The following is a 25888-nucleotide window of genomic DNA, read 5'->3' as shown; positions in this document are numbered from 1 at the left end:
GTGATTCTTAATATTCCAGATTAATAATATATCAAATTAAAAAAAAGGCAGTTGACAAATCTTCCATATCACAAATGTGAAAGCAAAATGGCCAGGATCTGTGCATGACTTAAGAATTTTCAGAGATTCACATTTATGCACATTATTTGAAAGTGGTAAGGAAAGTTCCACAATTAAATATCAAGCTCACTGTATTACATACACTTATGCTGATCCTAACAGAACTGCATTTTTTCATATAGGTGATTATGACATGTTCCAGCCTGCAGACAGGTGTTTTATGACCCCATTCCCTGACCCAAACCAGTTACAATGCAGCTCTAGCTCATTGAACAAGGGCACACAATGAAATGAACTTTGGCTAACTAAAGGGAAGATTTCAGTGTGAAAAGTCTGAGGGTTGCACACCTGACAGGGCCTGTGACATTGTTGCATGTGCCATATTACACAACACTGCCAAAAAAAAAAAAAAAAACACTTTTCATTAAATGTTTAATAAAAGACAAATATGCTTAGTTCCTTGAGTTTTATTTCAATTGTTCTTTGTAAAGAAAAGCCAGTGGTCAAGTGCCTGCAACAAGAGATATTAGACACATGCCTCATTCAACAAATAAAAAGGAAAAGTTGGCTATATACTGCCCACCTGTAGGCCTATGTCTCATCTGTCTGTGCAGACTCTTCTGTAGGCCTTTCTGTAGATGTGGAATCCTGCAACTTATATTGCAGCCATAAAGCATACAAGTATAAATTAAGTAAAGTTATTTATGCACTTGCAGGTAGGCTAGTTCCTCCATATGACAGTTATCTGAGAGGGTTTATTCACTGTCCAGTGCAATGGAAACAAATGGACATTACAGAGTCTTATACTTTCTTTCTTTTGGAAAGTTAGAAAATGTCCACTTACTGCACATATTTCAGCCACTTTCTTGGGAACAGATACAAGTGTTGGTGTATTATGTAAAATTGCACAAAAGAGGAAAACACAATGTCATTACAATGAACTACACTTGTGAAACATGTGATCAATAACTCATGGCAAAATATTTTTACATTAACATAAGTTTATCAGTTTTCACTTTCACAAGTCAAAGCAATTCATCATTACTCAAGATTTAACAGTTGAAATGACTATAAGGCCTTAATTTAATGCAGCAAAAATTATTTTACAGTGTCTAAGATCTTTTCTTTCTTTTTTTCTCAGCCTTTTTCTTGGTTGCTTTTATAAACAGACAACCGTTTATTTAACAGTGCCTTTTATAGAAGAGAAGAGACTATAATTTAACTAAAAATTACCATTATGTAGAATATTTTTGTTCTTCACTTTTATTTGTTCCCATGTTCTAGTGTGGTGACTCTGACATTACAATGAACAAAGTAATTATGCAATTATTAAAATACAAATAAGGCTAATAAGTGATAAAAACATCTAACATGGCCACTTCTAACGGATTTAAATTGTCTGCTACTTTTTGCCAGCCCTCTCTCCTGGCTTTTGCAGACTTTGAGGTGTTCCCTGGCGTTTTGATTAAACATTAAAATTCCGAATAAACTTCGACTATTAGTTCTTGCTCTGCTGAGGAGAAAAACTGTGCGCGCTCTTTGGCCACGCTGAACAGCCAATAGCAGCGTTGCTGATCAATGTTTCTACTATCGATACATATCCCCTTTTAAACCAGCGCATGAACGCGCAGTTATCTCAGATAACTCAATCCAGCGATACTAATCATAAACAACAGGTGTGTTCGAAGAACCCAATTAGCCGGATCATGATTAGCACGATGATATCATCTTGGATGTGTCATTTGATCTCGGATGTAATAAGCAACGTACGAAGAACGAGCCCCTGGTGTTCATCCATAGCCATCTTGCAATGTTTACTAATGACTTCAACGTCACAGCGCTGTCGTCATCTGTTTAGCTCGCCTCTGGCCCGCCTATATCAGATAACCCGATGTGATTGGTGCAGCTCAGATCGAGGGGCATATTTAATGAGCATCATTACTCAACACCAGAGTAACTCGCTGAGCAAATTCAACTTGTGCTCTTGGAGAACTCTGGATTAGGGTACTTTCCCAGAGATGATTCCGTTTACCGAACTTTATCGTCCGGCTTTCGACTACTGTCTGCCATGTACAGAACCGGTTTTGTCCATTAAATGTTCTGATCTTTGCTTTTTATGTTTTATTTATTATACTTAAAATAAATTTGTATATTAATTTATTTAGTTTTTTTCTTTTTTCACAAATGACTTTTTCACAAGTGCAATTTGATTACCATATATGCAGTTAGTTCTGTAATTTTTACTTTTCAAAGTGAACACTTGCAGGTGTTGATTATAATTAGGCTAATTTACTGATATCCCCATTTAAATAGCCTAATAATAAGGATAAACAATATTTAATAAAACTATATAATTATCTAACATCTGACTAATTAATAATTAACCTTAAAACATAAAATGCTAAATGGGGGATATCTATAGGCCTATCTAGCATAAAAACAAAAAAATTGTCAGAACGTCATCTCTCAGTTGCTGAATGTCGCGCAACAACCTTGCTACAGCCCTGTCGCCTCTTACAATTCTACGTTGTTACAATGTTGCGAGCACGTAGACAGCGATGTTGCCATAGAAGAAATGCAACGTGCCACAGAAGTTGCCACAACGTAAATGTGTTTGCTGGGCCTTTGCCCCCGCTCACAGTCCCCCCTCTTTCCGCCCTTCCGTCTTTAGCCCCTCCCTTAATTATTTCCTTCCCGGACACCTCCCCCCAACTGCAGGTGAATCAAGTAGCCTAAGCATATTTATAACAGAGAATAAACAGTGTCAGCGCCACAATATAATCAACTTATTGTTTATTGAACTGAAGATCAATCACATTTGCAATCGTGCTGATATTAGAGAAAACAGCACTCTTGCTCGTGTAATATTTGTCACAATCCACACTAGGAAACACAGGAGAAGATCCAAATGCAGTAATTATCTTTAATGAGGGAAATCCATTACTCAAAATCCAGTCCAGGCAGAGGTCATAACCAGGGTAGCAATCAAACATAAACAAACAAAACAACGGGCAATAACAGACTTAGAAACAGAACTCAGAAGTGGCGTGATAATTACAAGGACTCCGTGACACATTCTAAAACAGACAGGGTTATATACACAGGGAAATGACAATGCTAATGGTGAATTGGCTGAGTGCAATGATTAGTGACAAGGGACAGCTGAATGCAATCAAGAACAAGGATCGTGGGGAATGTAGTTCAGAATGTGACAGACACTGTGGGGAAGGAGGACATCTAGTGGTGACCCAGGGAACTCAAACCAGACACTGTGACATAACCCCCCCCCCTCTACGGAGCGGCTACCAGACGTCGTGCAGGCGGCCAGGGCACTGGAACAGACACCGACTCGGGAACTGGAACAGACACCACCGGCTCAGGAACAGAGACCACCGGCTCGGCGGCGGCCATGTTGTCTGAAGACACAGGTTCGGCGGCGGTCATCTTCTCCGAAGACACTGGCTCGGCAGACGTGACGTGAACAGGCTCGGCGGCGGCCATCTTGTCCGAAGACCCAGGCTCAGCAGGCGTGACGTGAACAGGCTCGGCGGCGGCCATCTTGTCCGAAGACCCAGGCTCGGCAGGCGTGACGTGAACAGGCTCGGCGGCGGCCATCTTGTCCGAAGACACAGGCTCGGCAGGCGTGACGTGAACAGGCTCGGCGGCGGCCATCTTGTCCGAAGACACAGGCTCGGCAGGCGTGACGTGAACAGGCTCGGCGGCGGCCATCTTGTCCGAAGACCCAGGCTCGGCAGGCGTGACGTGAACAGGCTCGGCGGCGGCCATCTTGTCCGAAGACCCAGGCTCGGCAGACGTGACGTGAACAGGCTCGGCAGACGTGACGTGAACAGGCTCGGCAGACGTGACGTGAACAGGCTCGGCAGACGTGACGTGAACAGGCTCGGCAGACGTGACGTGAACAGGCTCGGCAGACGTGACGTGAACAGGCTCTGTGGCGGCCATCTTGTCCGAAGACACAGGCTCAGGAACAGTCTCTGGCTGGGCGGAACTCAAGTGCTTCCTCCAAGCGCGCAGAACCGCCAATGCGTAAAACCCAAAGACAGCTCTCCTGGCCGTGGCAGGACTGATGGTGGGCTGCTCCAGGACGACCTCCGGGACGACAGTGGGCTGCTCGGGCACTGCCTCCGGGACGACAGCGGACTGCTCTGGCAAGGCCTCCGGGACGACATGCTTCCTCCATGCATGCAGAACTGCCAATGCGTGGAACAGGAAGACAGCTCTCTTGGTCGTGGCAGGACTGATGGTGGGCTGCTCCAGGACGACCTCCGGGACGACAGCGTGCTGCACGGGGACGGCCTCTGGGATGATAGCGGGCTGCACAGGCATGACCTCTGGGGTGGGATCAGTCTCCGGACTGGCAGACTTGCGTCTCCTACCCCCTCTCCGTCTACGACGGCGAGACGGTGGCTCCGACCCGTCCCTCACCAGCCCAGAGTCGAAGGGGGGCCATGGTGGAGAGTGGTGTTGGATTCCCTCTCGACCAACCACTCCTCTGCGACCTCCCCGGGTCCCACGAAAAATTACCAGACAGGTTCCCTCAAAACGCTCTCTCCTCTCCCGCTCGGTGGCTGGGGCAGAGAAGTTGGCGAACATACCGCTGGATCTTTGTGTGTGACGGAGTCCTTCTGTCACAATCCACACTAGGAAACACAGGAGAAGATCCAAATGCAGTAAGTATCTTTAATGAGGGAAATCCATTACTCAAAATCCAGTCCAGGCAGAGGTCATAACCAGGGTAGCAATTAGGGTTGTGCCGATGGACGATATCATCGTCCATCGTGATGGCTGACCGACATCACGATGGAGAGCCACCATCGTGATGCCACGCCCCCCACCTTGTCAGACCAGCCCAGTCTCACGGCAGTTCGTTTTCGTGTGTACACCAGTGGTTGGGAACCTATGGCTCGTGTGGCTCGCAAGGTCTCTCACCCTTTACCAACAAACGATAACAAAAATGAAGACGTGTGTGTCCAGTGCTGTTCGCGAGTGTCACGAGTCACCACAGCAATCAACCAAACGCTTACGTTTCTATGGTAACCTAACAGTTACAGCTCCTGCACTGGGATTCAAGCAGAGCATCTTGTTTAAGGTGATGGCGAAATTCAGTTTAAAACAGCAATGAAAATGTAAAAGTAGGCTTTATAAACTTTGATATATCAAAGAGAAACATTTCACACGTTTGCCGCTGGTACTTTCACTTTTGCCGCAGAGACCCTTTATGTCCTATAAATGCATCGTATTGTTGATAATCCGCGCAGATTTCAGTTGACGATTATGTAAAATCAATAACAAAACATGAATGAGAAAGAAAAGAGCAGGATGTGCTATAGAGCTCGGGCGTAGACGTTATGGAATGATGCATTGTGGGTAACGGCGGCCATTTTAGAGGCAACGCAGAAGCGTTCGGAATAAAGTAATAGCGTAGCCGACCGGTCTCCACCGGCACCGAGAAAGAAAGAGAAAAAGTTATAGGCCGTGACAAAAAAAGTTGGCTACACCGTATACTTACAAACTTAATAATGAAGCCAAACAACGCTACTTTAAAAACAAATTAGATTATAGGCGAATCGATCCCTATGAATAAAGTCTGGAGTAGGCTAATACCAAGCCTCAGTTTCCCTGATATTTTCCTACCTGGTCTGTGGAGTGAGCGCTTACACCTCCGATCCAGAGCCGGATTTACAATTTCCTGTGCCCTCGGCAACAACATTCACACACACATTTTAATTGTTTAACAAACAAATGGGGTTTTTTTGTCACAGTCGGCTGCAAAGATGAGGTTGACGATGCTGATTGGCGATCTTCGCTGTAAGTTAAGTGAACGCGCCAGAGAGAAATGCAAATTGCATACGGATTAATTTACATAAGCAGAGAGCTGTCTGTTTTCTTTCGTTTTGAATTGTTTGTTTAAAAGTAGACACTTTTAGAAAAGTAGAACCTGTCACTGGAGGCTCACTTGCAGTTCACAAATGGATGAGTGCAAGATCTGCAGATCTACAAAGTAAACGCGGAGAAAACAATCGTTCGCACCGTGAACCAAGCATCAGTGGTGACACACACACACACACACACTTGTCAGATTCTGTGAGCTACGAAGCTTGTCTATGTGGGTTTGTTACACTTCAGGAGTTATTTATTATACGTGCAATAATCCACTGTTTTCGTCCGGTTGACGACCAGCGGCGACCCAAGCCATATAGGGAAAACTAATATGATTTATGAGGCGTTTGCCCTGTCGATCATGAGACCGATTACAGCAGTTCACAATACAGCAATACTGAACCATTTTCCAAAAAATAACCTAAATTAATGACCAAATGATCAACATTACCTACTGCCTACTATACGCTACTATACAGTACATCTACTTCCGTACCGTGATTCCCACAATGCATTGCGGCGTGACGCAACGATCCCGAGCTCTATAGAAAAGGAATATTAAAAGCACGATAAGTCACGAAAGAGAATTGAATTCTACTGACAGGATGCTGCGCGCGCGCGCCGAGCGCAACATGGTCAAGTAGTCTTTGTCTTCGGTTGCGCGCCTGAACGGCCAAATAAACATTTCAAAATGCCAAGCCGAGTATTCCCGTGGCGTAAACACGGTAGATGTAAGTAGCTACAATGTGCACTCTCTCTCTTAGTGATCGTCAGCATCCCCTCCCCCCTGACGATATCATCGTCCATCGCGATGTTTTACTGTAAACATCGTCAACTGCCAATTTAGGGGACATCGCCCAACCCTAGTAGCAATCAAACATAAACAAACAAACCAACGGTCAATAACAGACTTAGAAACAGAACTCAGAAGTGGCATGATAATTACAAGGACTCCGTGACACATACTAAAACAGACAGGGTTATATACACAGGGAAATGACAATGCTAATGGTGAATTGGCTGAGTGCAATGATTAGTGACAAGGGACAGCTGAGTGCAATCAAGAACAAGGATTGTGGGGAATGTAGTTCAGAATGTGACAGACACCGTGGGGAAGGAGGACATCTAGTGGTGACCCAGGGAACTCAAACCAGACACTGTGACAATATTGCTTAACTATATTATGTTATAAACACAAAATATAAGAACACATACAAGGGCAATTCATATCTTGAATTTTGGGGGCATTTTTATGCAGTTTGGTGGCATTTCCAACCTTGCATGACGCTATTTTATGTCAACGCAAGACTAGCTTGCTTTGTTAAGCTTGAAGGTATAGTTCACCCAAAAAATACACACAAACAAATATGGGTTGCCAAACATTTGATGGGCCCCATTGACTAAAAATAAATATCCTACTATTTAAGTCAATGGGGTCCATCTGCTGTTTAGTTTCATCAAAATATCTTCTTTTTGTGTTCAGCAGAAGAAAGTAACTCATACAGGTCTGAAACAACTTGAGGGTGAGTAAATTATGAGAGAATATACATTTTTAATGTTTTAATAGTGGTTAATTTCATAGATGAACTGTTAAGCAGTGATATAAAATAGACTAGCAATAATAATAATAATAATAGAAAATAGCAATAGTGTACCCAAATTTTAACATTTCACAATATAAACTTTTTGTTTCATTTGTTTATCATCACAAAATCATTATTTATTCATATAATTATGCATAATTCCTTATTTATGTTTATATCAATAACGATGTAGGCTACATCAATGTCAATAATTCGTTCTTTTTGCAAAAAAAAACTTATTTTATATTTTAAAACCATTTGATAATGCCTATTTTCATAATCCAGTGATTTAAATATGAAACATTTAATCTAATTGGAAGTGAACAACCATGTAATTTCATAGGGAGTCCAGACAGTGCTCTCCTCTCCACTGAGACCTCTAACACACACTCAGAGCAACAGCATATGTTGGTTTTCCACGTTCTCTGTTTGATTTTTCTTACACATGCTGTAAGTGTGAAAAGATGGTGGCACCTGACAGAGATTGAACAGATGAGGCGTCCAAAGCATCACCTGGGAACCATGCACATATCCAACAGGCAACAGCCACTAATAACTTGTTGCTCTCTAGATTGGCCCAGCACTGCGCCTCAGCCACCTGCTCCAGATTTCCTTTGGAGAACCTGATATGCAACAGCAGTCTGTCACCTGTTACTCAGTGCATTAGAGAACTGCTGGAGTAGAGAAATGCCCCCCATGATGAATATAATGTGGGAGATGAGCAGACATATGAGTCTGTTTTTCCCAGATGACTCCGTTGGACAGGATGGCTATATTTGAAGCCAGGGTGGGCGGCTTGAGGACAGGACTGTCAGATTGAGCAAAGGCTTCAGTGGTGATGAATGCCATCTCCATCAACAGACAGATGATGAGTGGACACCTGCAGAACCCGGATGCAGGCAGAACTAATACAGCGCAACGACACAGACCATTTACAATGCAAAGAGATATACTATGGCACCTGGAAAGTAATGCAGACGCCCAGAAATCCGGGACAATCACTCAGCAGTGTCAGCATGACAGAAGCTCCTACATTCCAGCAGCACAGACCAGTGGAAACTTGGTTGAAATAAGGCAAACAGCATTCGGAGGTGCCATATGCCAAAGAAAGCATTGGTGTGGCACAATGGCAATGGTATCAAATGGTAAAACCATGGTATTTTAATATTTACCTAATACTAGATGATTACCATATTCATATGCCATGGTACTTTTAAAGTCCTCAGAAAGAATATAATGGAAATAACAGATGTGTGTGTGTGTGTGTATAAGCTTGCCCAGCGGGCAATTGATGTTAAAAAAAAAGACATCAAATTGATGTCAAAACTTGACAAAACTTGAGTCTGCCGCCTTATACCGCTCAGCGGTTCTCACATACACTAAAGGTGATGATACACAGGGCAACTTTTTGGGCAACCAGATGAGACACAGGGCTCACGACCGATCTAAATTATCCAGATATAAATTTATTTTCAATGGGAAAGTGCCCAAGCAACAACCGCTCGGCAAGATTGCCCAGCAGCATTGCTCAAAAAGTTGCCCTGTGTATCATCACCTTAACACTCACATCACTTGCCAGAACCTGGTATCGAACAATGAACCTTTGTTCATCAGGCTAATGCTCTCAACCATATGAGTATTTGATTCCAACGTTATATTGTAATTACATCAAATGTGTTGTAGTTATAATGGTATCACTATAAATAAAAAAATAAAAAAAGAATAATACACAATACTTTGTGGGGGTACAGCAAAAATGCTGTTTGTAATGAATTACAGTTCAATGTTGTTAATCAACAAATCAGTATCATTTTTAGTAAATGTAATAATCACTTCACTGCTTCCATTTCAGAGTAAATAAAATTAGAAACCAGTCCACTAATTTTTTTTTTAAGTTTTAAGTTAAAGTCCACCCACAGCAATTTTACAGTTGGGCACATGCACAACGGCTACACACAGTTCAAAATGTGCAAATGGATGAGTTTTGATGCCTCAGTTAAGAAAAAATGCTATTTAAACTAATCATACATTAAACCAATTTCAGTGTGGGTATTATGTGATGTCCATATGATATCAATTTGACGTCAAAACCATGACACTGATTTGATGTAAACTGAATGTTAAACGTATTAACCTGCATATACATAAACCAATTTCAGTGTGGGTATTAACTTTAAATCTTCAAATTGTTAATATTTATTAAAACGATGTGAACCCCCAGATTAGGATATGTATAGAAGTTTTATGACTTATGTTGTTTCCAGTGTATCATAGGCTAATGTATAAAAACACAACAGATGAGGCAGAGATGGATGTCTGTGCGCCACCTGCTGGTGGATTTGTAGTACGGGTTGATCATCCTCCAGTGCTCCATAAAACTTGGAAAACAGATTAGCAGATAAATGTCACAGCTTTCATTCTTGGCACAAGATCAAGGGAAAGAAAAGAGACTGCATCACAAATATAACAATATAAATAATATGACGCAGAGATAAACTTTTTATTCCACACCATGGTAACCTTAATTGTGGCATGTGTTAGGTTTAGGTTTTGAGTTAGGCTAGGTGTGGGTTTAGGAATAGGATTCTGTTTTATGAATTATGAATATATATATATATATATATATATATATATGTGTGTGTGTGTGTGTGTGTGTGTGTGTGTGTACTGGACAGATATCGAGGAATTTCATGACATCCTGGATGTACTAAATTTGACATGAATCAGTAATGTTTCCATTGTTAATATCCAGCTTTTCCCACTTCTTCAAGTTTAGATTTGGCTGTAGTATCATTAAAGGTTGATGGTGCAAAATATTCTAGGTGAGAGAGACAAATAAACCAACACATGCAGCCTCACTGGAGCACTCAAACCTCATCATACTGACATGCACACGCTGTGAATGATTCAACCAATTATGCTTCATTGACTTTCACTCCACTCTTGGGTTTGTGGTTTCCATCCGTGTGTGGACAAAAAAACGCTGGAAAATTTCTGTGGCATTTCCTACATGCAAAACGATTTAACTTTGTATCTCCCTGCCTAGATGTGGCCTTAGCATACTTTAGTTTTTCTCACAAGGAGATGATGATGGCCAGCGAATGCCATGCTTTCCTGATGGGGATGCCTGACTCCACCAGAGTGGACTTGAGGGTTTGTAGCAAATCTAGTCTATTTCCTCCAGTTGAGGTTTTAAAAGAATTTGAATGAAAAATGTAATATCTGGAAGCCCATTCTGATCTGTTTTTAGATTAAGATTAAAATGATTAATGAAAGATCAATGTATTTCCTCGTTACATTTTTGCAGAGAAATCAGAAAGACCACAAAAAAGTAAATTGTGGTTGAAGGTAACTATAATTCTGTCATGATAACTCTAGGGAGATTGGTATGGTAATAGATTGGCATGGTAATGGATATGGCAGTGTTAATGTGTTTGGTCTAGGCGGAATAGATCTGCCACGCTGATGCTACTGCAGAGCGACTCGCTACTGCCAATATATTCACAGACATAGCAGTGAGCATGTAAGACATGCTGCTGCTGCTGCATATATAACATACATGAAATAACCGCCGTAGCAGACCTATACCGGTGGAGCTGGGGAAGGTGGAGGGTTTCTGAAAGCGCGCTGCAGACTGCTAACAGCAACACTACCGGAATTTGTTTGAATGTTGAGCCGCAGCTCATTGGCCGCTGATGCAATAACAACCAATCAGCTGTGCTATGTAGATAATGATGTGATCGCTACCAAGTTAGACCTATCAGCCTGCACCATAGAGTTTCATGCCAGAACTAGGTAATTTCAGAGCCACAGTAAACAGTTAGCACAGTATTTCCTGACACATTAGCCTGTTTAAGCACACTACATGTCTGTTGCTCATCTCATAGGCCTATATGTAAATAAAAAATGTATGGCCAACAGAGTACAGTACAGTTGTCCACAAGTCATTCACAGAGTTACTGTGAAAAAGCTATTGGTGGCAATGTTCCTAAGGCTAAAACGGTACAGAAAACTTAATTGAGCGTTATTTCTCACACTGCTTGAGTTTAGACATATTTAAACCACATACTGCTTGGCCCCAAGGCAGAGTTTATCATTAGTAACAATGACTCTGTTTGTTAGCTCAGTCGGTGTGCAGAAATTGAATACCAGCCTTCAGGGTTTGTGAGATGCGTCTCTCTATTTAATGTCAATCATGGAAGATTAAAGACAATAAATAAAACACACTTCCGTTATCGGTACAAAGCAATCCGTCTTTATTACTTCTGTGTGAACTTGTTAAGATTGAAAAATGAAACGCTTGAGTACATACTCATGCTCCAGCTAGAAGTGGATCTTGCAATGCTCTTTTTTGAATTATCTTTTGTTTGTACACTTCCAAATTAAATTGGCAACAAAGAATGGCACTTAAGTGATTCCCATGTTGACTGGTTAATACATGTATAAAGATTACTTTCTAAATGCTATGTCCTTAAAGCACCACTGGCGCAACTATTTACAATTTACATGTTGTTTTTTTGTTATACTTATTAATGTAAATAAGAGAACTGAAATGAAAACTCTCCCATTTCCAAACAGGTAGCAGAAATACCCAGCAGCCAGGAGCAGCAGTGCTGGGCAGAGCTGACCTGAGGTCAGTCGTACGATCTGAATTAATGCTCTCTTATTCTGGATCAAGCCAGCTATCAAAAACTGTTTCCACCGCACACTGACCACAGGCCCACAGACTATGGAAACACTAGAAAGAGCAGAAACTCTACAACAAATGCTTTAAACATTGCTTAACACCTTTAGTGTAACTGATGCTCAGAACATGCCTTTTAACATTCAGGCATTTTTCTAAATCAAACCAGCTTAAGTCTGCAGCAAAGTGGGCAACAACAACAACAACAAAAAAGAGTGGGAACTGAATAACCGCAAGAGTTCAGAAGTGTTTTGTACACTACTACAGTATTTACAGTTAATAATACATCTGAGAACACTACTGTATCTTAACATTTGAAAAGAAGATAAATACAAGAATATTTATTCACTTTTATAGATAATTTTTAAATTTATATAAAAGCTATTGAAGCTAAAAGTGGCTTAAAAAAGAAAAGAGAAACAGTGCTATTTCGAGTGCTTTTTAAACTCTGTAAGAGATTTGCTTGCACTCAGTAGGAACAATAAATACTAGCTCTGTACTCCTCTTCGGTGTGGCAACGTTGTCTTCTCAATCTGAAGCAGACAGGTCTTAAACCTACAGGACAAAGCAGGACAGAATAACATGCATTACGTACAAGCATATGTGTAAAAGCTCCTAGTTAAAGCACAAATTATATTTTCAATATGCTGAGATGAGTGTATTAATGCACATGCACATAGCTGTGGAAGTGTGATGTCATAGAGCGAAAGCCAAACTTACTGCAGCAGTGGTTACTGAGCTCACACTATAGTAGAGGGACCAATCACCTGAGATTCCCCCTGTGACGAGAAGGACATGGGCGCAGGGGTTATCACAGGTTAAAGGGGAGGCTCTCACTTGATCATCAGTTGATCAGTGTCTTCTGGAGCGTGTGCATTAGTGCTAGCATAAGCATGGGTGTTACGACACGTTTCTGCATCAGTGACATTTGATGCGGACCTGAGGATGTGCGATCAAAGTATTGGCCATTTGAAATGGACACATGTAATACTAACCGCTGAGATGTACTGGCTGTTAAAGCAGGCTTTCTCTTGGGTGGGAGAGGTGATGGAGGAGTAACAGGAGGAGTCACATGGTGAGCTGGGCTCCTCGGACAAAGCCTCGGGAAGGTGACTGGACACACATCCGCTGTCTGACCCGCTCGAGCCACTACCAGACAGACAGTGAGACGACGAACCCGAACTCTCTGTAGCTGCAAACACACACGCACGTCACACGTTATATGAGGCTTCTGAGAAGACGTTCACACTTTCAAACATGTTATAATACATACTCATAGACGGCTGACTGCTGGTCTCATGTTCCAGCTCGTCTTCCTCGATGCAGGGGCTGATGAGAGGTCTCTCCCCTGTTAACATGCTTTGGCTGCTATACATATGCAGATTTAAGGGTCCCAGCAGTGTGGAAGAGGAGGGGCCACCAGCCACCGGGGGGCCGCTAACAGGAGCGTTTACTGCAGCTCGTTTAAACGGGTTTGAGTGGTCAAACAGCGAGACGGCAATGGATGCTCTCGTCCTGGCCCCTGTAACAGAAGAGAGAGCACGATGCTAGTAAAATCCACCAAGAGAATCATTTGCTGCTTATTTAAAAAAGTTATTATATAAGTTATAGCAAGTTATTCTGATGATTATTTCATGTTAAACAGGCTCACCTCTGCCTTTCATAATGTAGTCTATGGCTCTGTCGTTGATAGCAGCATCGCTGGGTTTAATGTCCAGAAAGGGTTTATTGCCCACCCCCATAGAGACCATCTCCTGCATTCGAATTTCTGCATACACACATATAAACGTTTAAAAATGCTGCCATGACATGTATCAGAAAAGGAGCGTCGCAATATACTGGCATTGGCGATAATGTGATATTTAAAATGTGTATTTAATGTGGTATATTGAGTGTGATTCATTCGCCAAAATACAAAAGAGAAAATACTAAATAAAGTTAAAGATTAATTTGACTGATAGTATTGTTTATTTATTTCAAAATTATTTTAGATATTGCAATACTATTGTTATTGTGAATTCTTTTTAGCACAATGATCATGTAGTAGGGCTGTCACTTTTTATTCGATATTCGAATATGCATTCGAACATGACGTGAAATATCCGTAACCGAACTATAAATAAACTATTCGGTTTTTAAAGTGCCATGTGTAGCGCATTTTTTACAGTCTATGATTAGACCGTTTGTTTTTTATTTTATTGTTTGCCATCTCATCCAATAGCGGGCGCTCTAAACGTATTGTAGCGTAGGCCCATGACCAAATCAAGCTAATAATAGCCACCCTGATTTGAAAATGGAAGATAACGCACAGAACAGCCAGCCTGAGCGGACAATTACGACCCCAACTCATCTAAAAATTAGTGTCTGGAAATATTTTGGGTTATACACCGTAGATGGTAAAGTAACCGTTAAAGTTTGCCGAATTTGCAAAAAACGGTTTACTTACGCATCCTCGACATCCAATCCTCGGCTTCGCGCTCACCTGTCAAGTTACCATCCAAATGAGGCAGCGGAGACACAGCTTTCCTGCACAACCGGTCGGCACCTTTTTTTCCATGTAACGTTAGCCTAATTTTGTGATTGGCTATGCATAGTGCTAGTGGCACTTCATATAGATTAAGTTGATAACCTGCTGTTTCAAACATTACGTCAAAAATAATTTTTCAGACAGGCTATGGCTTGAGTCCTGTTTATGACTGTCAGACTGTTAATAAACTTGTGATTGAATCTCCGTTACGGTGTTGTTGTTTTTTTTTGGGGGGGGGGGGGGGGGGATAGATATTCGAATACATTGCTTGATATTTGATACCTGTTCGAATTAGATTTTTCTCAAAAGTGACATGTAGTAAAAAATTTATAATGTGACAGCCCTAAATTCAGAATAAACACAAACATGTTGACATCAAGATGAAGAAACGCATAGAAAGCGTAAAAAGTGTTTTTGAGTAAATATGTGCAAAAACAGGTTACATGATGCCTCAGATCTGCATCGTTCTCTCAAACTCGAAATCAAACTGTAGAAATACAATACTGGTGTGACTCAAAAGTGTTTTAAATATCTGCCTGAGGCCTTCACAGATGAACTGCTGAAGAAATCTTTAAATATGCTAAGATGGTATGTGACAGGAGATATTATCTGCAATTATCCTATCATTCTCATTTGTTCTTTCCAGCTAGATGAACAAAACAAATTCAAAGAACTTGTTCAAGCTCAGCCACTTCAGTTCTTTCTTTCCTACCTTTATTCCGTGTGGCCTGCTGCCATAGTATCCGTGCGATGTCACAGGTCCAGGCGTGTTTGACGTCTGCATTGCTGGCCTGGAGAACGTAGGTCTGGTTCTTTGAAGTTCTCCTCCGGAACCAAACCTCAAACCTCAGAACGTTTTCACCTGATGTCTCTGTCATACCCACATCAGCCGTCTACATAGAGAATGATAGAGTAAAGAGGATATTCAACATTTAATCACAATCAATATTGAGGGCTAATGGCATTTTGTTGTTATCATGGCTTGCAGGAGACCAACCTGATTCTCAGATCTTTAAACTAAAGCCTTCTGTTTATATTAACATTGGTCAGAGGAAATATAATAAAAGAATGTGAGTGTATTAGTAAAAGAAAGTAGTGTAAAGATCCTTTCACACCAAGGACAATAACTAGAACTATAATCATTCTAGATTTAAAAGAATAGCAGAGTCCATACCACAACTATAACAATAACAGTGAAAGAGAAACAATATCATTGGAATCACTTTCAGAACGCTTTTTCTAGCTGATGAATGATAAAAACATTGCAAGCCAATCAGAATTGAGCATTTCAAGCAGCAGACAACAGTGCCTGCTTATAATAAACAGATGGTGTGGACGCTAATATAGTTATCATGTTAGTAATCCTTCTTGGTGTGAATGGGCCTTAAGTCATAATGCATGCAGCAAAGTGTGTTACAGCTGTGTTTTCATTTCTGGAGATGTTTCTTGTTCCTCAGAACTTCTGATGTCTTTTAGGTGCTTACCTTAAAAGAGTGCTTGTATATGTAAACATCTAGGCCACCCTCAATGCGTTTGGGTTTGCTGAATAGCACCAGATCCTCAAACAGGAACACATGTCTTTGGCACTTCTTCCTGCCATACAAAATCGTGAACTCATCTTGGCGAACTAATTGTCCCTGTTCCTTCAGATTCACCTGGAAGAGGGTATGAAAAATGATGAAATGGCAGTTTAGAAGAGAAGATATATGCTTTCCTATGTTTCTCCACGTTAAGTGTAGCACATATCTGCTGTGCCATACACACTTACATCACAGTCTCTGATGGCGTCCATGGCGAGCAGATCGTTGCCATGGCGAAGCTGGAATTTGACCATCTCGGTGGCGGCACGTAGGTACGTTAGCTCCTGCTCCTGGACCTCAGTCACTTCTTTGATCAGGTCTTTCAGCAGCAGGGCGTACTTACTCATGCGCTGGATGGGCTTCAGCAGGTACGACGCCAGGTCCATCTTATCCCCCAACTCCAGCTGCTTATGCTGGAATGAGAGAGACTCTGATTTTACAATCTCAGGCTGAGGTGAGATGAAATGAATGAGATTAAAAGATGCCGAACTAAAAGTTTATCATAGGTGGTCTAGAGTGTAGTATGGCTCCAGTTGCTCACCCTGAAGAAGCTGTTTCCATGGCTGGCCAGGAGTGTGTCTGACTTTGGCTTGTTCTTGCTGTATAAAGCATACAGGCTAAACTGGTCTTGCTATATGTTCACATAGAAAAAAGCACAAAAGAACAATATTTTAAGTGTTATCATCCAAATTCCCAGATCCACTTCTCTTGTTGAGAACTTCTCTCTTCCCTTTGTTTCATTTTTCACATTTATTTCCAGGTTGAGTTTTGTTTGGAAAGACTTTTTTGTGTTTGGGTAAATTAATATAAGACTTTCAGGTTCAAATAGAGTGTGCCGTAATTTCAGTGCAGGTTTTGCTGTGCCAGAAACATGTTAAAAAAGATTTCGGCCTAGTTCATACACTGCTGTAGGCCAAGCGGCCTGCCTCTGTGTCTTCTCTGTGAAAGTTTCATATAGCAAAGCTTTTAAGGGGAGCCAGCACTATAAGTTGACCACAACTACAAAGAATGTAGGCTGGTGGTCTTGCACTCATTTAAAGACCTCAGAATCATTACTTGCGGCTCAGTTTGATTCCCATATTCATGGAGGGTGAATGAAAGAGAGAAAGAATACACAGAATAAGTTCATTCTGGATGGTTTTAGACTTGTGCTTAGTCAAAAATGAGCCAGTCATGGACTGGGAACAGACAAAACACTGACAAATTAAGCCCCTTTGTTTCATCTCCAATGAAAATGTAATTCAGGATCCATGAATGATCACTATTAAAACTATTAGAAAAGTCCAGCAAACATCAGAACAATAAGAATTTATAGACTGCAGAATTGCAAAAAACAGACCATGCAGTTTGATGAAAGTTACTGTGAAAAGACTGTAAAGGGACTTCTCTTACATGTCGTAGGAAGCAGTGGCTGACACGTAATGGATGGTTGCAGCAGCTTTCCAGCTCTTTGAGGAAATACTGACTGTGGAAGTCCACTAGTTTCTCTAGGTTGCCGAAGATGACGCTGCGTTTCCCCCGCAGATCCTGTGGCAGGTCAGCGCGCTCCATCTCAGGGAAATAGTTGTCAATGATGTACCGCAGAGAGCGTACATATTCCCGCTCGGTTGTGACCATCTCATCTACAATGTGGCGTAGTTTACTGAATGACAGAGAGAGTGAACAGTTAACATACTTCAAATGCTTACATTTTAAGAGATAAAACTTTTAGAGCACATTGAACAAGAAGTTTAACTCTTCATTTCAACTCTCCAAAAAAAATCCTCCATCCATAGACATGTTAAACTGATGACAGCAAGTCTGAATGCTCAACATGTCTGATAGGCATAGAGCACCTGTCTTCTGATTGTCTTGCAGATCCTTTAAGACCCCAATATACTTTAAGCAAAATCGAGGAACGAACTGATGTGACGTTATTTCGAACAAAAGGCCGGAACAAAGTTTGTTTTGGGAGTTCGAAACAGCTTGCTAAAACAAACTTTACGGAAAAGTTCGATACGGCCGGTAAACACCATTTCTCCTGTTGAGTCCGTCGAGGTCAGACGTCCGCGAGTGAAAACATGAACACACTGGAGAGCTGCTTTATAGTAGAAAATGAAGTTGGACTTCTGATGAAATGGACACTGACACTGTTTTTCATGTTTAATAAGGTAAAGCTGCTTGAATTTAAGCAATCTATTGTATAAAGTGCTATAAATAAACATGACGTGACTTTCCTGGCTATGATAAGATGCTTTTCTTAATTATGTTTCCTCAATTTTGTTGTGTGTTGTGTTTATTTTGTTATTAAGAGGAAAGCGTGCAGGACATATTTACATACTCATCTATACTATCCTTCTCACCACACAACTACACATGGTGTCTGTGTCCAGTACCGAGAAAAATTAGATGATGTTTTAGTATTCACATTAATCTCAAATTGGGTTCTTATCAGAATGTTTTCATCTGCCTAAAATATTTGCAATAACTAGACCACACAGAGCCAAATGCCTTGTTTTGAGTTATTTCTGTCTGAAAATATTGTCAACATCACATCTGCACTGCAATCTTGGAGAGCAAAGCTAAATAATGTGTTTTGAAAGGAAGACGCACAGATGTAAAGACCTCCTTAAGATGTCTATATAATCAGATAACTATCCATCTCTTCTGTGTGGAAAAGCAGAACACAAACATGTCCCCCACTACTTCAAAGCCCAGAGGACCAGCAGCCACCTGGGAAAGTGATCTGCATCTCAGGCCCTTTCCCAAGGGGGTTAAGGGGTGACCAGTAGGACCACAGCTGGAAAAGACATCCATGGAGATTCAGAGGATTAAAGTGCTGTGACCGTCTAATAGGAGACATATTGAGTTCCTTCATGTAGAGATTGAGGCAAGACTAAAGAGATTCAGTCCATATGTGTTTCAGCTGGAAAAAAGTTTTTTTCCCTGGAGTACAGATATAGAGGAGTTTTCAAACATTTTGATGCCATCAATGGCCAGATATGCAAAATACCCCCCTTTCCTAAGTTATTAAAGAAGTTATTTTGTAGAATGTTGGTAACCAAACAGTTTTGACTTCACTGACTTCAACTGTATGTAAAAAAAATCAAATGGAATTTAATAGGAACTAAAACTCTTTAGTTACCAACATTCTTCAGAATTTCTTTTGTGTTCTGCAGAAGAAAGAAATGGATACAGGTGTGGAATGAAATGAGGTTGAGAAAATGATGACAGAATTTGACATTTTTGGGTGGACTATCCCTTTAAAGACAGCTACATTGTATATTTTTATATATAAAGACCCATTTAAAATAGTAAGTATGATTGTATATATTAAATCAAAGACATGTTGTTTGAAAAATAAATTAGCTTTTAGATTGTTCATGAATTAAATTGAAAAAATTATCAGAAAAAACTATATATTTGTACTGTTAAATTTATAAACCTGAAGAGAACTATTTCCAATCCAATTCAAAATTATTGGTCCCAATTTATATTAAGTGGCTTTAAGTACTATGTACTTACATCGAAAAAGAAGTACAAAGTCCTTGTGTTCATGTTGTATTGTAAAACACTTTTGCTGCTATTGAGGTGTGATACGGGTAAGGTTAGGGACAGGTGTGGTGGTATGGGTTGGTTTAAGGGTGGGTTAAAAAGTAAGGGAAGGGTCAACAGTGTAAATACATGCAGGCATTTTCAAAATATAAGTACAATGTAAAAACATGTCCAATGTATCAAATTATTAATTTCAATGTAAGTACATAGTACTTAAAGCCACTTAATATAAAGTGGGACCCAATGATTAATACAGTATAAATTCATAATTGATATATAATATTTATTTATTATAAATTATATAATTATTTACATAGTATATTTACATAATTATTTTATCTATTTATATATCATTATTTAAATAACAATAAATTACAAGTAGCTTAGCAGATAATATTGTCTTGTTGCCTGAGAGTTTTTTTAAAACCTTTTTGTTGAGTTGATGACCTGCGGACCTCCCTGGTTGATTGTTTTTGTTATAGTAAGTGAGTGTGGGTTAGCACTTGCAAGGGTGCGCTGAGTGTACCCACCTGCCCTTGCTGCGTGTTTCAGGAGCAGGACTCCCACTGCAGTGAGTGTCTAGAGAAGACCATCCATGCATGGGCGGCAGTCGCGGGCTGTATGGCCGATCGATCACTTCAGTGCTGCTCACCTCCAGACCTTTAATGAACACCCCTGTGTTTCCTCTCCGTGCAGGCTCACTCAAAGTTCTCTGGCAGGTCCCATACCGTGACACAGAACCGCTACCGGCAGTATCGAAGCTCTGGGTCTTTCGCAAAACCCTGCGATTGGGTTCAATAGAGGTGAGGCTCGGGCTCGTAGCACATGCCAGCCCCTCCAGATGCGGCTGCTGAGGAGACTCGTCTGTGGAGATGCTACGTGTTAGCCTGTGGGATCTGACAGGGGTGTTGTGAGGAATTCTGTGCTCAATGCTATATAGACTCCCTGTCGGGGTTCGGACAGAGTCACGAGCGTCCAGGCGTATACCTAAAGGGCTGCTGGGAGTTGAAGACGTGCTGGACTGTGAGGAAAGTCTATCCCGGCCCCAGCCACCACCGAACGCTTTCCGACATGAGAAGGAGATGCTACTGCTACGCTCCTGAGGTTTAGCGCTACTGTCCGAGTTCCGCCGAGAAGAGTCACCCCTTGCTGATTTGGAGTCGCTCTCACGGCGGGAGCGCAGGGCCATCTCCAGCTTCTTCTCAAACATCTGCTTTGTCTCCTGACACTTGGACCAGGCGAACTTCCACTGCTTGAGTCCCTGCTCACTCTTCAGCTCCCCAGCGAGGTCCTTCATCTCCTGGAAGTGTGCGTCTTGGATCGGTGGGTGCTGTGTGCGATAGGTCTCCAAACATGTGATCACGCCCTGACATTTCTCAGACATGCCACACTCCTCCATACTAACACACGCCAAATGACGCATGCCCTCTAGCGCCCATTCATACGCCTGAAAAAGAGAGGGAAAAAAAGTCAGCCGATGTGACAACCACTGAAAAACAATGTTAAAACCAAATATTTAATAGTCATTTTAATAGTTTATTTTTAGTTAACAATAACAACAATGGGTAGAACGGCAGCTTTTGACAAAAAAAAGAGATGGAGAACGAAGGCAATATGTCACAATAAGATGTTTTTATGCATATCTGAGAAGAGACAAGAGTATAAAGGAGACTTTTTATGGAAAACAACTACAAATACTCTGTGAATGGGAATGAGGCTAGGATAGAGTGAGTGAGAAACCTCCAAGCACTTCTTTCATGTGAAATAAAGAGGTTTTTAGCCAGGAACTGGGAGGTCTGGGTAAGAAGGCTTTAACATGCAGCTCAGCAGCAGGAGAGCCTATAGTTTCAACTATGTGTGACAGCACCCTACCACAAAGACACATGCCAACCGCTTTACTAGCTGTCTCTCCATTTAAGAGAAAACCTGATGGCCCCTTCTCACACTCCAAGATGCTGTTACATCAACTGGGAGGCACTCTTGTTTTTAGACCTTTTTTCATTAACAACCTGGCAGGAAGGTTTCTATAGTGACTGCTCCTGAGGATACGAGTGCTCTCCATGCTGGAAAATGAGTGGTTAAACTTCAGAGGGGATTAACACAGATCAAACACAACCACCTTCCACCCCACACACACACACTTCAGTGCTGGCTGCAAACACAGGCTTGTATTTAGACATTCCTGAGAAAGGAGCAAAACTCCCCCTCTTCTCTCTCATTCTGTGCATACACAAAACCTCCACACTCTACTTTGGCTGCTATGTGACATGGTGACATTGCTTTGCTCCCCAAGCCCCTAGGCTCTGTCTCTCACTCAGGTTAGGGTGACACAAAGGCCACATGCCAGCGTATGGGCCTTCGGCACCCAGATACTAAAGTCTCTCACAAAAGCAGGGGTCAGAGGTCAGCTGCCCACACTAACAATACACACGGCTAAGAAGTGACAGAACAGATAGAGGAGAGAGAGACACACACACAGAAGACACAAAAAGATGCAAATGGTACATAATTGATGAGTAAGAACCAAATGGCGACACTGAATTTTAAGGCCCTTGTAAATAGAGATGCAAAAATGTGTCCACATTTTTTGTGGTTTAATTTCTTTAAAGCAATATTTAGGGTTAAATACAACTTAAGCTCTTCGAAAACAGAAAACCACTTTTAAAAAAAATTCAATTAACATAAATCGGTGATTGCCGATTTGGTGGCCGATATATTGTTCATCCCCAACTTAATATTTGAGATGGAAAGTCTTAATTGAAAGTGTTAATTTTTAATGTTATCATTATTGGCCCAATAAGAAAATTTTGCCGATATATTAAAGCCGATAAATAATGGATTATTTCCTTCAGATGAGCACTGTTTGCCATGACGGTTTTGAATTGCTTGAAATATGATTGGAATCACTTAGAAAAGGAAAATATGGTTAAGTGCAAAATATGCAGCACAAGTCTGTCATATAGGCTACATAAAATTATAATGAGAACATTACTGTAAAAGAATGTTGTGAATTATTTTTGTGTTTAAGTGCATTATTACAGGATAACTGCATCCACAAAGGATATACACCTTCATGACTAGCACAGTCACGTTTGTGCATTCGCAGCCTTATGTTTTGTATATATCTGATATTATCTCACAAAGGATGTATTTGGTTAACGTGGTAGTAAAGTGCTTCAGTTTACTGGTGATCATCTTTAGCTTCAGTGCACACAGCTCAAACAGCAATAGACGACTTGAACAACTATGATTGGGACTGTCATTTTACATAACATTATAAAGAGAACACTATTGTAATAAAACGTTGTGAATTCTTAGGGTTTAGTTGCTGTGTTTCAGCGCGTTGTTACGGGAAGAGCGCATCCACAACAGGAGTTACACATTCTGACTAGCACGTAAGTTCAAGATGCAAACAACACTTTTGCATTTGCGTCATTTTGTGAAGTTGTAATATTATGTTTTTGTATAAATATCTGATTAATCTCATATAGGATGCATATGGTTTAGTTAATGAACCAACTAACAAAGCGCTTCAGTTTCCCGGTGTTCATTCAGCTTCAGCGCACGCAGCTCAAACAGCAATGCTATTATTTGAAACAGTAATATTAATTAAAAATATATATTTTTCAAAAATATTGATGCATTATGAATAATAACTAGCATTTTTTTAAATATTATTTTAGTAACAATATGGTTTAAATAAAATCATTTCATTCTTGTCCGTGCGGATGATATTCCATTTTATTTATCAATGGCACATGCATTTTAATTATTTATACGCAAGTAATGTTGTCCAATGACTTGTTTTAATTATTTAGGCATTATGTTATTTATTTGTAAGGCAATAGATTTTCTTTTTTTATATATATAAAGAAAGTTGGTCATAGGAGTGTAAAATTAATTTTAAAACTTAAACTGGCTCAAACTAAGCTACTGTACTGTATATGTTTGATTTATTGTGAAGTGTTTTGGACAGGGCTTTAAATGAGACTTTTGTTTTTGTAATCAGGCTCTCAAAAATTATATACAAATTTGGATCTAGATTCAGATATATTGGCTAATATATCGGTTATCGGATTTAAAACATAAAGAAAAATTCGACCAAAATTTTCATATCGGTGCATCCCTAATTAAAGTTGTGCTGTAATGGAAGTACCATCAGATATTTTTTGATTGTGACATACATCTGAGTGAAAAATAAATGCAGGCCGGAGTTTTATTGGTTGTTGATTGGTTGGAGGCAGATCTGAATGTGAGCTTGTAGTCAATTGTGGAAGGCCGGGTTTAAAGTGGACTAAATGATTAGAGAAATCAGGCATATGTCACCAAAAGATCAAGTTTCGACATTATTTACTGGACAACACATGTAAATATTTGTACTTGCATTTGTCACGCAACAGCACCATTTAAAGGAAGTGCAAAAAATATTTAAAATGGCACTAAAACAGCACTTAAAATATACACTTTCTTGTACATTTTAAAGTATAATATTAAGTATTAATATAAAATAATATAAATATGTAAACAAATATTTAGCCAAAAAAAAAAAAAAAAAGGATAATCGATACCCAATCCCTCAATTTCCCAAAACACATGCAGGAGCCTGTATTAATGGCTAACTCCCCAAATGTGTTACTTTTACAAACTGAGGCAATGTCTAAATTGTGTTCTGTGGCAACTGACAGCATTTTAGAGTCTCTGTCAAAAAAGCTTAGGTTGCATTTAACAATAATATATTGATAATTGTTTCTCTAGAATTACAGTAAGTGACTTCAGAAATCCTGTTAATTCTCCAGTACCTCTCCCTGTTCTGCTAAAGTGATGTGCGAAACAGACACGGGAAACACAAACAGAAGTAAAGAGCTCTGTTCCTGTAGTAAAACAGCACCAACGGTTGACGGTGATAAAGTCTGCCACGGGTTCTGCAGAGAACCTGGGGTCAGAGACTCCCCTCGTGGAAAAAATACCCCCCGCCCTTCGCATTCCCCTTAGTGAAATAAAGCAGACACTTTGATCTATAGCCCAATATAGTTCCTCACTCTATCTGATGATGCTCATAATACTGTGGGCAGGGGATGACATCATCGTTAGGTTGGTTAGCGTGCAAGGTTCTTTGAAGTGTGAATAGTATGTGTGTGGTGGGGCTCTGATTGGTGAGAGCAGAATTAGTTTGCCTGAGGGAGGCTCCTCTAAAGGCCCCACTATTCAACCCTGCACAAAGAGCAAGAGAGAAACACAGGGAAATGGAGAGAGAGTGTTAGATGTGCTAAAACAGAGCAGTGGGAGTGAGACAGATCCAGTCTTGGACTAAGCTTTTGTACACTCCCATAAATGAATCTCTTAGCAGTCTATATGGGTCAAGAGGAGCATTTTAAACTTGAAAGAAACCATCTTTTATTATTTCCCCAAAAAGAAATCCACAAAAAGGAGAAAAGGTTTTCATGACATCAGCCGGTCTCTGATCTCATGTCTGAGCCATGCCAAGAATGTTTTTTTTTCTTCTTTTCTTAAAAGGATAGCGAGTGTCAAAATGCGAGTGGGGTATTATGCACACTGTGTTTTTAGGAGGCACAGGCTTAAATTCCTCTGACAGTTATTGCTCTGTAACTCACCGTACCAATCTCAAGACAGGGCCGCTTAACCCTCGACACAAGACCCCGGCATACATCTCTGTCATTTTGGTTGAAATTACCCACTTTCTCTCTAAGCCGCTGACAATAAAGGTAGAGTGACCAGACGTCCCGTTAGGCGTGATCGTATAAAAAACTTCTGTTACGCGAGAATAGCCTAATCAAAGGTGCCCAATCTCATCATAGTATATTTTGGAGAACAAAATTCCAAAACCATGCCCATCATGTGGAGTATCTCACGTAAATACTGTTGGTTATGGCTTAAGTGAACTTAAACAGCTCGGGGGGGCTGTCCATCCTGTCCCGTATTCCACCATGAGAAATCTGGTTACCCTAATAAAGGAGGAATGTCAAAATGAGGTAAAATTTTTGAAGAATGAACTGTGGAC

At 40.7% G+C, this 25888-nt stretch overlaps 1 protein-coding gene across 5 annotated transcripts in view; it reads right to left on the bottom strand.

Moving 5' to 3' along the window:
- Nucleotides 1-11776: 11776 nt before the first annotated feature.
- plekhg4 (pleckstrin homology domain containing, family G (with RhoGef domain) member 4) overlaps nt 11777-25888 on the bottom strand; it is an 89173-nt gene continuing 75061 nt past the window's right edge. For 3 of the 5 annotated variants that reach the window (XM_084107376.1, XM_084107374.1, XM_084107377.1), the window contains exons 14-24: nt 20400-21316; nt 17728-17977; nt 16877-16966; nt 16524-16748; nt 16240-16410; nt 15468-15648; nt 13880-13996; nt 13502-13750; nt 13224-13420; nt 12949-13007; nt 11777-12783 (exon numbers count right to left, since the gene is read on the bottom strand). In XM_084107376.1, coding sequence (XP_083963502.1) covers nt 12969-13007; nt 13224-13420; nt 13502-13750; nt 13880-13996; nt 15468-15648; nt 16240-16410; nt 16524-16748; nt 16877-16966; nt 17728-17977; nt 20400-21316 — 2436 coding nt within the window. In that variant the 3' untranslated portion in view covers nt 11777-12783; nt 12949-12968. The remainder of the gene's footprint in view (nt 12784-12948; nt 13008-13223; nt 13421-13501; nt 13751-13879; nt 13997-15467; nt 15649-16239; nt 16411-16523; nt 16749-16876; nt 16967-17727; nt 17978-20399; nt 21317-25888) is intronic. The other 2 variants (XM_084107378.1, XM_084107375.1) reach the window with 1 other exon arrangement.

This window comes from Abramis brama, assembly GCF_963993115.1.
Source record: "Abramis brama genome assembly, chromosome: 3".
Taxonomy (NCBI): Eukaryota; Metazoa; Chordata; class Actinopteri; order Cypriniformes; family Leuciscidae; genus Abramis; species Abramis brama.
This window is presented reverse-complemented; position numbering and strand designations above follow the sequence as displayed.